This window comes from Corella eumyota, chromosome 5 (genome assembly GCF_963082875.1).
Source record: "Corella eumyota chromosome 5, kaCorEumy4.1, whole genome shotgun sequence".
Classification (NCBI taxonomy): Eukaryota; Metazoa; Chordata; class Ascidiacea; order Phlebobranchia; family Corellidae; genus Corella; species Corella eumyota.
In genome coordinates, this window is record NC_137494.1 from 7746825 (window position 1) to 7758567 (window position 11743).

The 11743-nt window shown below is 30.9% G+C and overlaps 3 protein-coding genes across 3 annotated transcripts; all 3 read left to right on the forward strand.

The window, feature by feature from the left end:
• Positions 1–937: 937 nt before the first annotated feature.
• On the forward strand, positions 938–2208 carry LOC145753409 (low-density lipoprotein receptor class A domain-containing protein 2-like). Its single transcript, XM_082569820.1, has 5 exons — positions 938–947; positions 1063–1228; positions 1306–1403; positions 1554–1688; positions 2072–2208. Exons 1-5 carry the CDS (start codon positions 938–940, stop codon positions 2206–2208), a joined length of 546 nt encoding a protein of 181 aa, XP_082425946.1.
• Positions 2209–4260: 2052 nt separating this feature from the next.
• LOC145753410 (uncharacterized) lies at positions 4261–6118 on the forward strand. Its single transcript, XM_082569821.1, has 5 exons — positions 4261–4569; positions 4693–4856; positions 5241–5416; positions 5586–5689; positions 5930–6118. Exons 1-5 carry the CDS (start codon positions 4261–4263, stop codon positions 6116–6118), a joined length of 942 nt encoding a protein of 313 aa, XP_082425947.1.
• A 303-nt stretch (positions 6119–6421) lies between these two features.
• Positions 6422–9418, forward strand: LOC145752353 (ribosome biogenesis protein NSA2 homolog). Its single transcript, XM_082568626.1, has 6 exons — positions 6422–6584; positions 6690–6757; positions 7487–7613; positions 8149–8377; positions 8638–8925; positions 9137–9418. The coding sequence occupies exons 1-6, from the start codon at positions 6582–6584 to the stop codon at positions 9202–9204; spliced, it is 783 nt and encodes a 260-aa protein (XP_082424752.1). The 5' UTR covers positions 6422–6581; the 3' UTR covers positions 9205–9418.
• The last annotated feature ends 2325 nt before the right edge of the window (positions 9419–11743 follow it).

Genomic DNA, 11743 nt, shown 5'->3' on the forward strand with positions numbered 1-11743 from the left:
AATGTTGACTTTAGATTTAATAAAAATGTAACAACAAAAATGTAAGAACTAAAAACAGATTCATTTAAAAATGGCGGAACTTAAAACCCTGTTCTGCAAACTAAAATACCGATAATTTATCAATCTAATTAATAATCTTTTTGCTACCTTTTTTGAAGAAATATGTTAACAAAATACCAAACAAAAATGATAAAAAAATGCAGGAAAAGTTTTCTAGGATGAAAATTAAAATAAAACAAAAATAATGCCACGATGTACAATAAATTAAGTTGAATTTACACAAATAATATGCTGGATGTAAGATTTAAAGACCGGCGTTGCAAACTAAAAATGTTTTTTTCTTATAAAAAAAACTTGTTCATTTTTTTCGTTTATTAAAATTCAACTTTCTAAAAATAAAAAATATTTTTGTATTTTTGCTTAATTTAAGAATATTTTTAAATTGTAAAATTATTATGAAACGGATAACGAATTGTTTGAATTTAAAAATGTCCAATGCGCTTAAACTAAATCCGCGAGCGCGAGAAAAAACAACTTTTTGTGTTAAATGTCGACTCTGTATCAAACTAAACCAACACCTCTATTGTATATCATATTTCGAGACCTTACCGTGTTTCTCAAAATTTTGACAGTAGCCATGGTAATGTAAAGTTTTGCCTTTTGTGCTCAGGGTATACAATCAGGTGATTTTAATCTTACAACGTGTTCAGGAAACTATATTAAGATTTATTTTATCTAGACAGCACTTTCCACGTTTTATACATAAAATAATAGCTTTTAATTTAGCTTAGTTTTTAGGTTTATAAACAAAATAGATAGACTGATTTAAAAATTAAAACAGAAGATAGATTTCTTTATCACCTTGCATTAAAAAACAAGCATGAAAGTTCAATTTTGTTTGGTTCTCACCTTTGTAATATTAAGTTACACGAATGGAATGGGAATAGGTATGCAAAAATTTCTTTTATACATCTTTGAAGTTATAAGTAAATGTAAAAAAATTAAATCTTAGTATTCGTGGGAACCTACAGAAACTTTAGCAAAATGTAAAATTATGTATAGTTGACCTACTTACTGGGAATGGCTGCGGAGTTAACAGTCAGGTTTCGGGGGGAGTTGTAGTTACCCATCAGCCAATAGGAACCCTTCCACCTATTACTAACAACTATACATGTTTCTTTACTATGCAAGCTCTCAGATTTCGGCAAAAAATTCGAATCGTTTTCGAGTAAGTAAGATTGCTTTGGTGTTTGGTGTATGGCATATTTTAGGTTAAACACAGATGTTTTTATTTTTTGTTATTAGACATTTCGCGTTGACCCCTGCCAATTGTATGTTTTCATATTTGGATATTTATGATGGATCCACGGACTCTGCGCCGTTAATACGAAGAGTATGTCCTGGTAAGTACAAGTTAAAAAAAGTTGTTTAAATTTGCTTGATTATTTAAGGTTTAAATTTTGTGGATTTAAATAATCTGTGCTCTACTGTTTTTTTAATACCTTTTAAAGCATAAAACGTAATGTTGTGTACAATAATATGTTATGTTTTAGGCGACAATATAGTTGGAATGGAATTTGTTAGCACAAGTTTTTACATGACCCTACTACTTCATGTTTCAAGCAACGGCAGCGCTCCTCCTACGGCCAACTTCACAGCATTTTACCTTGGCTTTACTGACAATAGATGTAAGCGGCTATTAATTTTTTTTCGAAATATTGTTTTTAATTTATTTAAACATTACAAGTTGTCCGTTTTGCCTAATTTATATATTTAAAATACACTTTGTGTAAAAAGCCTACTTAAATGAATGCCTAAATTAAAGTAAGTTAAATTCCAAAAAGACAGTTTTAAATATTGATTTTATGACCTTATATTTAACCTGCCAATTTTTTGACTTGACTGAACTTTGTATAGCGTTTATGGCGCCTTAATTACTCTAGTAAGTTATAACATAAAAGTATTGTGACCATGTTGTTGAATTTAGCGTTAAAGAGACTATTTTTTTAATTTTATCTTTGTTGGGTAAAATAATATTTTAAAATGTTACTTTTCGTAATTATAATTTCAGCACCTTGTGTGGATCCAACATTAGAATTTCCTTGTGGAAATGGTCGCTGTATTTACAGGGACTTAGAATGTGACGGAATGGATTCTTGCGGGGACAACACAGACGAAAGCACCAGCCCTCCAACAAATTGTAACTAATAGATTTTACCCTATTACAATACAACTTTGAAAAATGTTAGATAATAAAACAAAATTTAAAAATGTTTATTTATAAAGGTAATTTTACAACGCCACCAGGAGCAACCACTACCCCGCCAGTTCCAGCAACAACTACAACAACACCAATGCCAACTGCTCCACCTGCTACGACAACTACACCCGTGCCACCCTTGCCCGCCACGACAACAACACCACCAGCGCCTACACCTACTGTGCCTCCTATGCCAATCACAACAACAACGGTACCACCTACAACAACAACCGTTGTTGTTAATTTGCCAGATAAGGTGTTTCCTGACCTAACGGCACTGTATATTATATTGACTTTGGCGTTTGCCGTTTTCGGAGCTTACTTAGTATATGCGCTGCTGTCGTTTCAGTGCTTTAAGACACTTATGCTCTCTGGGCTACATAAGTGTTGCCTTCTGATTGTCCGGAGACGAAAACTTGAACAGGACGACGACAAAAAGGTAAACTTTTTTATATTAAAGGGCGTATTTTGTTTATTTATTAAACAATATTATACTAAACCAGTAATATTAAATAATGTCTGGGGATTCGATGACTAATAGTTAATTAGTTACATGCTTAATGCTTTTAACTTAAAATCAACGTTTTAAAACTAAGAATAGAAAATACTGAACATTTTTTGTGTTTTATACTTTTTTTGTTTTAGGGGATGGGAAAATCGGGCAAAGTCAGCCCCGAATTATTTAACGGAAGCGTGATTCTTGAAAACTTGAGCACAGTTTCCATTAAAAGTAGTAATGAGCTAACTAATGGATTTACAACTCGCTAAACTTTAAACATTGTAAAGTATTTTTGGTTTTTCAAGTTGTTTTGCACTATGTACATACCTGAAAATATCGACGTGTTTGTATATAAATTATTTTTTAGCGTAAAAAATTGCAATTGTTAAAACTCCAAGAGATAACATAAAAAAAAGAAAATGTGTATTTTTGCTTTATTGTTAATAAAAAATAACGTTATCAATATTTTGCACTAGTTTTTTTTACCAACTGGACTTTAATTGACTTTAAATTAAAACGTTTAAAAATGCTTTATAATTATTTTTTTGAAAGCAAGTGGTTTCTTAATTTTGTTTACAACTAACGTTGTGATATTTATTTTGACGTAATAACGCTTGTAAAAAATTTATATTTTATTATAGTAAACGCGTGTTATGTCTTTATTTTTCACCTGTACAAAGGTTTAACCATGTATCGTAAACAATGTAAATAAAAAATCTACGATTTGTTTTCCACAACCTGGTTAGTACAATGTTGCCTTATACTGTGTTAAATACATTACTGTCGTTACATAGAACGAACACTTAACCAAAATCCATGTTTCCAAAAATGCTATTTTATCGACAGTATAATATGCCATCTTCTATCTTATCTGAACCCTCCACTTTAAATTTTTTTTTTTAATTTCTGAAAAATTGTGTAGCCTACCGAAATTTAAATAAAAAATCGTCTTTGAGTTTTTTTTTATAGTTTGGGCCAATACTGTATAAGCAAGTGGTCTTTAACATAGGTTTATAATATTGCTAATAATCACAGAACCTATTTTAAATTTGACTATTCTTTCAAAATTTGACATTACTTATTGGAATTTAATTCCATTTCGTAACGCGATTTAGTAGTTCTATAAAATGATGTTTGAAAAAGTAAATATTTGAGAACGTTGTTTGCTTTTCAGCGCAGCCGCGTACATTTGATTTTAAATTGAGAATGGTACCTATACGTTTTTTAGACTTACAAGTAAATTTATGTAAAAGTTTAGCTGTTTTATATTTACAATATTTATACAAATCGAATAGGTAATACTTAGTTCTTTAGAAACTAATAATTATAGTATTAGTACTATAGTTATAGTTCGCTTGACACAGAAGTTTTTGAAAAAATTGGAGATTTATATCTTAATTTAGTTTTAGGAAAGGCTAGGGGTATTTATGTTATTTCTGGTATTTTACAGAATCGTGAAGCAACTTCATAATTTTAATCGCATAACTAATAAAAGAGCGAAATGAGTACGTTTTTCTGGTTTTATTCGTATCTGTATTCTTTCACTGCGTTTGTTGGCAGTATATCAACGTTTATCATTTTGCTCAAACTCCTTACTTCGCTTCGAAAGTTTTATCTTCGAGAGCCGTTTAATCTTGGAGAAAGGTATGGTGCCGGTACATGGTCCCTTATTACTGCACCAACCTCCGCAACCGGACACGGGTTTGCGGTATTGCTTGCAAAAAAGGGGTTTAACATTGTCCTTGTTGGAAGAGACATTGAAAAGTTGCAAAAAATGAGAGACCTTCTTATATTAAAACACAATATTAAGGTAGAGAAGTTATAATGAAAAGTTTTTGGCTTTTTTTTTCTTTTTAGTTTATCTATTATTTATAGTTTTATAATCCATTTCAATTTTTTTGGTGAGGATTAATTTATTTTTGATATTTTAAAGATACGCACTATTACGTGTGACTTTCGCCAAGCCGAGGACCCTTTACTGTACAGTAACATATTACAACAGGTCGAGGACCTTGATGTTTCAATATTAGTGAACGCCGCTGGAATGGTTTGCTTATCAAAAAAATTTCACAATCAGCCCCCACAAACTATCAGGCAGTCAGTATTTTTTACTTTTTAGTATCAAAATATTGTTTTATAAAGACAGGCAGCGTAATGAAGTGGTACGAACACTTACTACACCATATGAGGTCGTGGGCTCAATTCCCACTGCTCTCGTGCTGTAGCGCCCTTGAGTAAAGCGCTATAAACGGTGTGAACTCTTTCTGAGCCAGCAATAATCAGCAGCATAACTAACTATCGAGCAATTATAATCTATAAAATCCAAAACTGCCACAAGCAACTCGAGACTGGGTCGGGGTAACAGTTATTACTTTGTGTTTAGGTCGCGCATTCGACTTTCCCACATCGAGGATAAAGATATATACAGAAAAAAAAGGTTTTAGTTATGGATTTTGGTTAAACAATTAAAATCATTTTTAGGTGCCTGGCAATAAACATGTTTACACAAGTACTACTTAGCCAACAACTAATACCAAGACTTCAGTACCGATATCACAGAAGTGCAATTATCAATGTCAGCGGTGAGAATGCTTACCAGCCAATTCCAGGAATGGCAGTCTCCTCGGGTGCAAAATCGTTTTGCAGAATGTTTACGGGTTTGGCAAATTAAAATTATTCATTCTCTTTTCTTTAGCCTATGTTTTGGCAAAATGCCGAGAATCAATTGTCTACTGATGTCTTTAAAACTAATTTTCAAATGTAAATAGAAACACACATTAGATATTCTGCGACGAGTTCTTATTCTTTTTTGTCTGTTTATTTTAGTTGCAGCTTCATACGAGTACGAAGAAAAAATTGACATAATGGCAGTTCAACCGATGGCCGTTAAAAAGAAATCTTCGGATGGTACAACGCGCGAAAGCATATTCGTAAGCTTGTTTTTTTAATAAATTGTGCTTATCTTAAAAATAATTTTAAAAGCGCAAACTTCTAGGCTACTACCGCCTAAATACGTTCCGCGAAGACTACTTCACTTAAAAACTGAATTTTTTTAGCCTGCCTTTATAAGTTGTGGATGTCTGTTCTTTAACGATAAATATATTTATAAAAAGTTACAAAAAGACAAAAAATTAAAAACCTTACTTAACACTATTAGTTTGTTTTAAAAGGTTGTCGATTCTGAAAAATTTGCCAGTGCCTGTTTGCGACAACTAGGTCATGAACGTTCAACTAACGGACATTGGATTCATCAAATTCAGTCATGGGGTTACACTTTCATACCCGATGAACTTAAGCTAAATGTTTGGTTCAAGTTGCTATTACCAAATATCGATCAGTCTATGGAAAAGAAAAAATAATCTATCCGATCAAATGTGTTACATATTTTTTAGTATCAATTCGTAATAATAAAAATAAAATTTTAAAAACCCCGAATACTATTCATTGTTAAATATAAGTTTTACAGTCTGCAATAAAAATAGTTCGCAAAATATATTTTATTTGTATCTTTGTAGTAATATGGTAGTAAGGTTGTAAAATAGCAAAAATTTTAATCATTGTGCAATAAAAAACTTATAAAAATATCTGTGACGTCATGCATGCTTTTAAATGATGGTAAAAGTTAAATAACACATGTGGCTAAAATTAAAAACATAGCAGCAGAAAAAGTCTGACATTTTCTGTCCTTCTGGTACCGTAATAATACAACAACTAAACAAACTGGCAACTTTAACGACGAAAAAAGATATATGAGCAATCAATAAACCAAAGATATATTTATAATCAACTCGTATTTAGCTTTTTCAGCGTTTTAATCAAAAAATGGTAAGTAAAGGTATATTTTCGCGTACAATATTATTTTGAAGTATCTTATAACAGTACAAATTAATTTTGTTAAACTAAATTATCTTTGTTTGTTTTATTTTGTAGCCTCAAAATGAACATATAGAACTTCACAGGAAACGACATGGTTATCGATTGGATTATCATGAGAGAAAGTAAGAATTAAAATACTATTACTCTATTTAGTCTGTTAGTCAGTTTTTTTTTGTATATATCTTTATCCTCGATGTGGGAAAGTTAAATGTGCGACTTAAACATAGAGTAACATAAGTTACTCCGACCCAGTCTCGGGTTGCCTGTGGCAGTTTGGAATATTATAGATTATAAATGCCCGATAATTATGCTGCTGATTAAGTGCTGGCTTAGCAGGAGTTCATACCGTTTACAGCGCCTTACTCAAGGGCGCTACAGCATGAGATCAGTGAGGATTTAACCCACAACCTCATGTGTTGTGTATCAAGTATTCTTACACTACATCACGCTGCCGGTCAGTTTGTATATTGTTACAACTGTAGCACTAAAAACACTGTTTAGTAAAGCAAAAAAACAACTTCTGCTGTGCCAAAAAATAAATTGCCAGATAAATTATTTGTGCATTAGTTAGATTATGATCAATAATATTTTAAGCTTTTAAAGTCAACTCGAGACTGTTCCAGAACAAAGCTAGGTTAGTTGGCTTTAAATGCCTTATACAGATTTTGGCTTAAAACATTTAGGAAGAACAAGTTTGCTTAAGAATCCACTACTTGAAGCATCTAATTTTTAAAAAGCTAACTGAGTAAAAATAATTTAACATGGTTTATACAACCTCATTTTTCTGTTATAAACTAATCATTCTATGTTAAGATAAATACTCTTATACAAGCTGTGTTTGTTTGTTAAAGGCGAAAGAAAGAAGGAAGGGAGGTTCATACACGAGCAAAACGTGCTAAAAAACTTATAGGTTTAAGAGCAAAGCTTTATAACAAACAACGTCATCATGAAAAGATTCAAATGAAAAAGACAATTAAAGTAAGATTGCTATAAATTTTTAAATTGGTTTTATTTTCTGGTTTTTATATGTTTAATATAATTTTTGCCAATTGTCAAAAACCATATGGTTTTTATTGTTAGTTTAAACTTTTGACTATATGTAAAACAGGTATAAAATAGTACAATGTAATGGGTTCTTCTAAAATATTAAATCACATTTAACTGATTTCTACATGTGCAAATAATCAAAAATTACCTCAGTAATCACAATCTTGGTCAGCACCTAAATATGTAAAATTTTATACATTTAATTTTTACCATTGCCTTATTCAAATATAATGGAGTTTAGTGTACATTATAAATATATTTTCAAAATTTATAACCTATGCAAAGAAGCCATTTGTGGTGCTTGGGTAAATTATCGGTGGTAAGTATTAGTTAAGAGTTGCAACCATATTACGACAATAAAATTCTGACCATGGACCAAGCTATTAACCAAATATTTTATCTATTCAAAGTGTACAACCATTTAAACTTGTAAAAAAAAATAACAACCTGGCTTTTAATTTTTAAGATGCATGAAAAAAGAAACACAAAACAGAAAGACGATGACAAAACACCAGAGGGAGCTGTTCCTGCATATTTACTCGACCGTGAAGGACATAGCCGAGCAAAGGTTCTCTCTAATATGATCAAACAAAAGAGAAAGGAAAAAGCAGGAAAATGGGAAGTCCCTTTACCGAAAGTGAGAGCTCAGAGTGAAGCAGAAGTTTTTCGAGTGGTCACTACCGGAAAGCGAAAAAGTAAATTATTAAAACTAAGATTGCTATTTAAAATATCAGTATAGCCAACAGTATAAAAAACATAAATTTTTAAATTCCAATTTGTAGGTTCATTTTGAAATTTAGTTAATTAGTATAAACATAAACGATTACTTTATATAGCCTATTATTTGAAAAAAGCTAAATAACAACATTTTGTTTTAAATATTTGTGTAAATTAAACATTAAGTCTTAAATTTTTTTATGTTTTGTTTTCATTAAGTTTTTTTTTAATTTTACAGAGAAAGCTTGGAAAAGGATGTGTACAAAAGTATGCTACGTGCCCGAAAACTTTACGCGGAAGCCGCCAAAGTACGAACGCTTTATACGACCAATGGCTTTACGATTCAAAAAAGCACACGTTACCCACCCTGAACTTAAAACAACATTTTGTTTGCCTATAATTGGGGTAAAGAAAAACCCCAATTCTACCATGTACACATCACTTGGTGTAATAACTAAGGGGACAGTTTTAGAAGTTAATGTCAGTGAGCTGGGGTTGGTAACCCAAGGTGGAAAGGTTATTTGGGGTAAGTAATTTATTTGTTTTTTTATGCATCAATAATAAAAAAACTAAAATAAAATAATCAATGTAAACTACACTAATTTAAGGTGTAATAAATTATGTATATAACATGATTTACTTTTTATGATAATTGAAAATTGTTAAATAACTTTTACGTGATTTTTCATTGTTGCGCTATTTAAAATAAATCAAAATATTAAAATTTTTTATTGCAGGAAAATATGCCCAAGTTACCAATAATCCTGAAAATGATGGCTGCATAAACGCTGTGCTACTTGTTTAACAACAGAACAATTTAACCTATTTAGACAAAATGTTAATTTTTTTTTATAAACTTGCATTTTATTTTGGGCCAATATTGGTAAAACAAAATCCAAATTTAATGTAATCAAATTAAAAAAGCGGATTGAATTTTTTTTTGGGTAAGCTAAATATGTTTGTATAACTTTAGGTTTTTCTCACTCCTCTCGATTTAAATAAACAAAAATTTATGTTGAGCAGCTGTTTTACTTTTTTACATGCTTAGGTAAGAAATGCAATAAAAGTATAAGTCATTCTAATGATGATATTGTTAAGTACACTTGTTACACCACCATGAGGTCTTGGGTTCAATCCCCACTACTCTCATGCTGTAGCGCCCTTGAGTAAGGCGCTATAAACGGTAAGAACTCCGGCTGGGCCAGCACTAAATCAGCAGCTTAATTACTGGGCAAATATAATCTTTATAATATCCCAAACTGCTAAAAGGCAACTCGAGACTGGTTCGGAGTAACTGATATTAGTCTATGTTTAGATCGCGAATTCGACTTTCTCAGATCGAGGATAAAGATATATCCCCAAAAAAAATAATCGCAACCTTTGTAGCGCCTTACTCGAGGGCGCCACGACGCGGAAGCCGTAGATGTCAAATTAATGAAATGTATGTAAAAAAAAAAGTTAAATTATAAAACCTACCACATAAAAGTAATACGCAGGAAAAGTTGCTAAATAATGAGCAATTTTATAAGACCTGTTTTCAACTTTATTTTCTAAATTTTAACTCACAAGTCGTTTAGTATTCTTATAATGCTAGCGCTATTATAATATAAAATAAATTTTTCAGCTGTATCAATAAAACAACAACAATACCGTAGTAGTCTATTAACATACCAAATTTGCAACATTGTGATTGGTCTTTGCAGGTAAGAAACTAAATTCGTTTGGCTTCGTTATTTGAAAGATAGGAAGTGGTTAACTATGCATTTAAAAATCCTGTTAAAACGTCCGTGCAATACTGAGCCTTAACAAAAAAAATTTACATCACTTATAACAGCTCAATTAGTATTAAAAAATAACAGCCAATCAGCTATATGAAAAAAATCATTTTATTTATGATAGTTTTTTTTTGTGGGTATGATAGTTTTAAAAAAATTGTCTTATCGTAAGTCAATTGGACATATGAATTTTGGTCAAATGTAAATTGGTTTTCGGTGAGCAATAGTTTCACACATGCACTAAAGGTCCCTCTCACATACTTCTTGCAACAAAGATTTACGGGTATTAATATCAATCGGTATTGCCTACCTACCATAAAAGAAAATATTGGCCTTTATATGAAAACTGTAATTTTATGTAGTTGTGTACAAACCTTTTCTGTTTTGCAACTCATCATTAAAATAGCCTAATATTAAATCAATCTGTTTATTTTGAACGGTAATTTATTTAATATAAATATAGAAAACTAGTGTTTCCAGTACAAAACTAATCAACATAGTAGAAAGCTGAATTGAGAAAAATAACATGCTTATTAATCAAAAATTAAAGTTATTTTTGTATCGTAAACTTTTTAAGTCATTTTTTATACCGCCAAAATGATATAATAAGCAAAGCCAAAATTTAAAAGAAAAAATTTTCGGGTTGTAGGCATTTTATGCAAAACAAAGAAAATTTAAAGAAGGACGTACGTAGCCTAAAAAAGACTAGTCTTTATAAGATGATTTAGATTGGTGAAAATGATTTATTTTCTAAATTAAATATTATAGTTTGATGTTAAAACAAGTTTTAACCGATCTGAACTCCCACTTTAAATAGAACATCGCTTGCTTTTTATTGGAACTTGTTCTTTTTGAATTTGTGGTGTGTTTTTAACAATTCTTTCGACGTTTTTGCCAACTTGTTTTCTCAGTAATAAAATCCTTTTATTCTTAACAAGTTCATAACTTAAAAAGTGCAAAGTTTGTTTTCCAATAACGGATTTAGTTGTTCGGTTCTCCGAACTGATGTTACACAATAAACTTAAAACGAAAGGTGTTTTTTGCAAGTAATCAGCCAATATTGATTTTCCGCATTCAACCAATTTACAATATACCTACTTAAAAATATTTGTCAAATATTTTACAAAAAACTTATGTTGAGCATTTATTTATAAATCAAAATATCAACTTTTTTTTAAATTTACATAAATTTTTTGTTGCAAAAAATGTTTAAAAACATTTATATGCATCACTCTTTTGATTATCACTTTATTCCGTGTAGGATAAATGTAACATTCAACTGAAGTGCAACATATTAAAGGTCAAATACTTACAAACTCAAGTGTAAATGTTTAGTTGCTGTGAGCGACTACAAAAGGACTACACGCGCCAGATTTCTAAACATTCTAAAAATATAGCGAGAGACAATATGAAAACTTTTGTTCAGCTGAATGCATTTGCCAATATACCATGACGAGCGTACAAACGATTTCAGCGAATTTGGTCGCGTGCCGTCAGCCGCAAAATCGCGTGCGATGTCTTAACTGGGTTCGCGTGAGAGCGCTTCGTGTGAGCCATGGCCTCTAACCA

Coding starts and splice junctions, on each gene's coding strand:
- LOC145753409 (XM_082569820.1), top strand. Junction 1,229..1,305: donor AAAATTCGAATCGTTTTCGA/GTAAGTAAGATT, acceptor TTTTGTTATTAG/ACATTTCGCGTTGACCCCTG. Junction 1,689..2,071: donor TGGCTTTACTGACAATAGAT/GTAAGCGGCTAT, acceptor TTATAATTTCAG/CACCTTGTGTGGATCCAACA.
- LOC145753410 (XM_082569821.1), top strand. CDS start 4,261: ATGAGTACGTTTTTCTGGTTTTATTCGTATCTGTATTCTTTCACTGCG. Junction 4,570..4,692: donor TATTAAAACACAATATTAAG/GTAGAGAAGTTA, acceptor GATATTTTAAAG/ATACGCACTATTACGTGTGA. Junction 4,857..5,240: donor CCCCCACAAACTATCAGGCA/GTCAGTATTTTT, acceptor AATCATTTTTAG/GTGCCTGGCAATAAACATGT.
- LOC145752353 (XM_082568626.1), top strand. Junction 6,758..7,486: donor TTGGATTATCATGAGAGAAA/GTAAGAATTAAA, acceptor TGTTTGTTAAAG/GCGAAAGAAAGAAGGAAGGG. Junction 8,378..8,637: donor CACTACCGGAAAGCGAAAAA/GTAAATTATTAA, acceptor TTAATTTTACAG/AGAAAGCTTGGAAAAGGATG.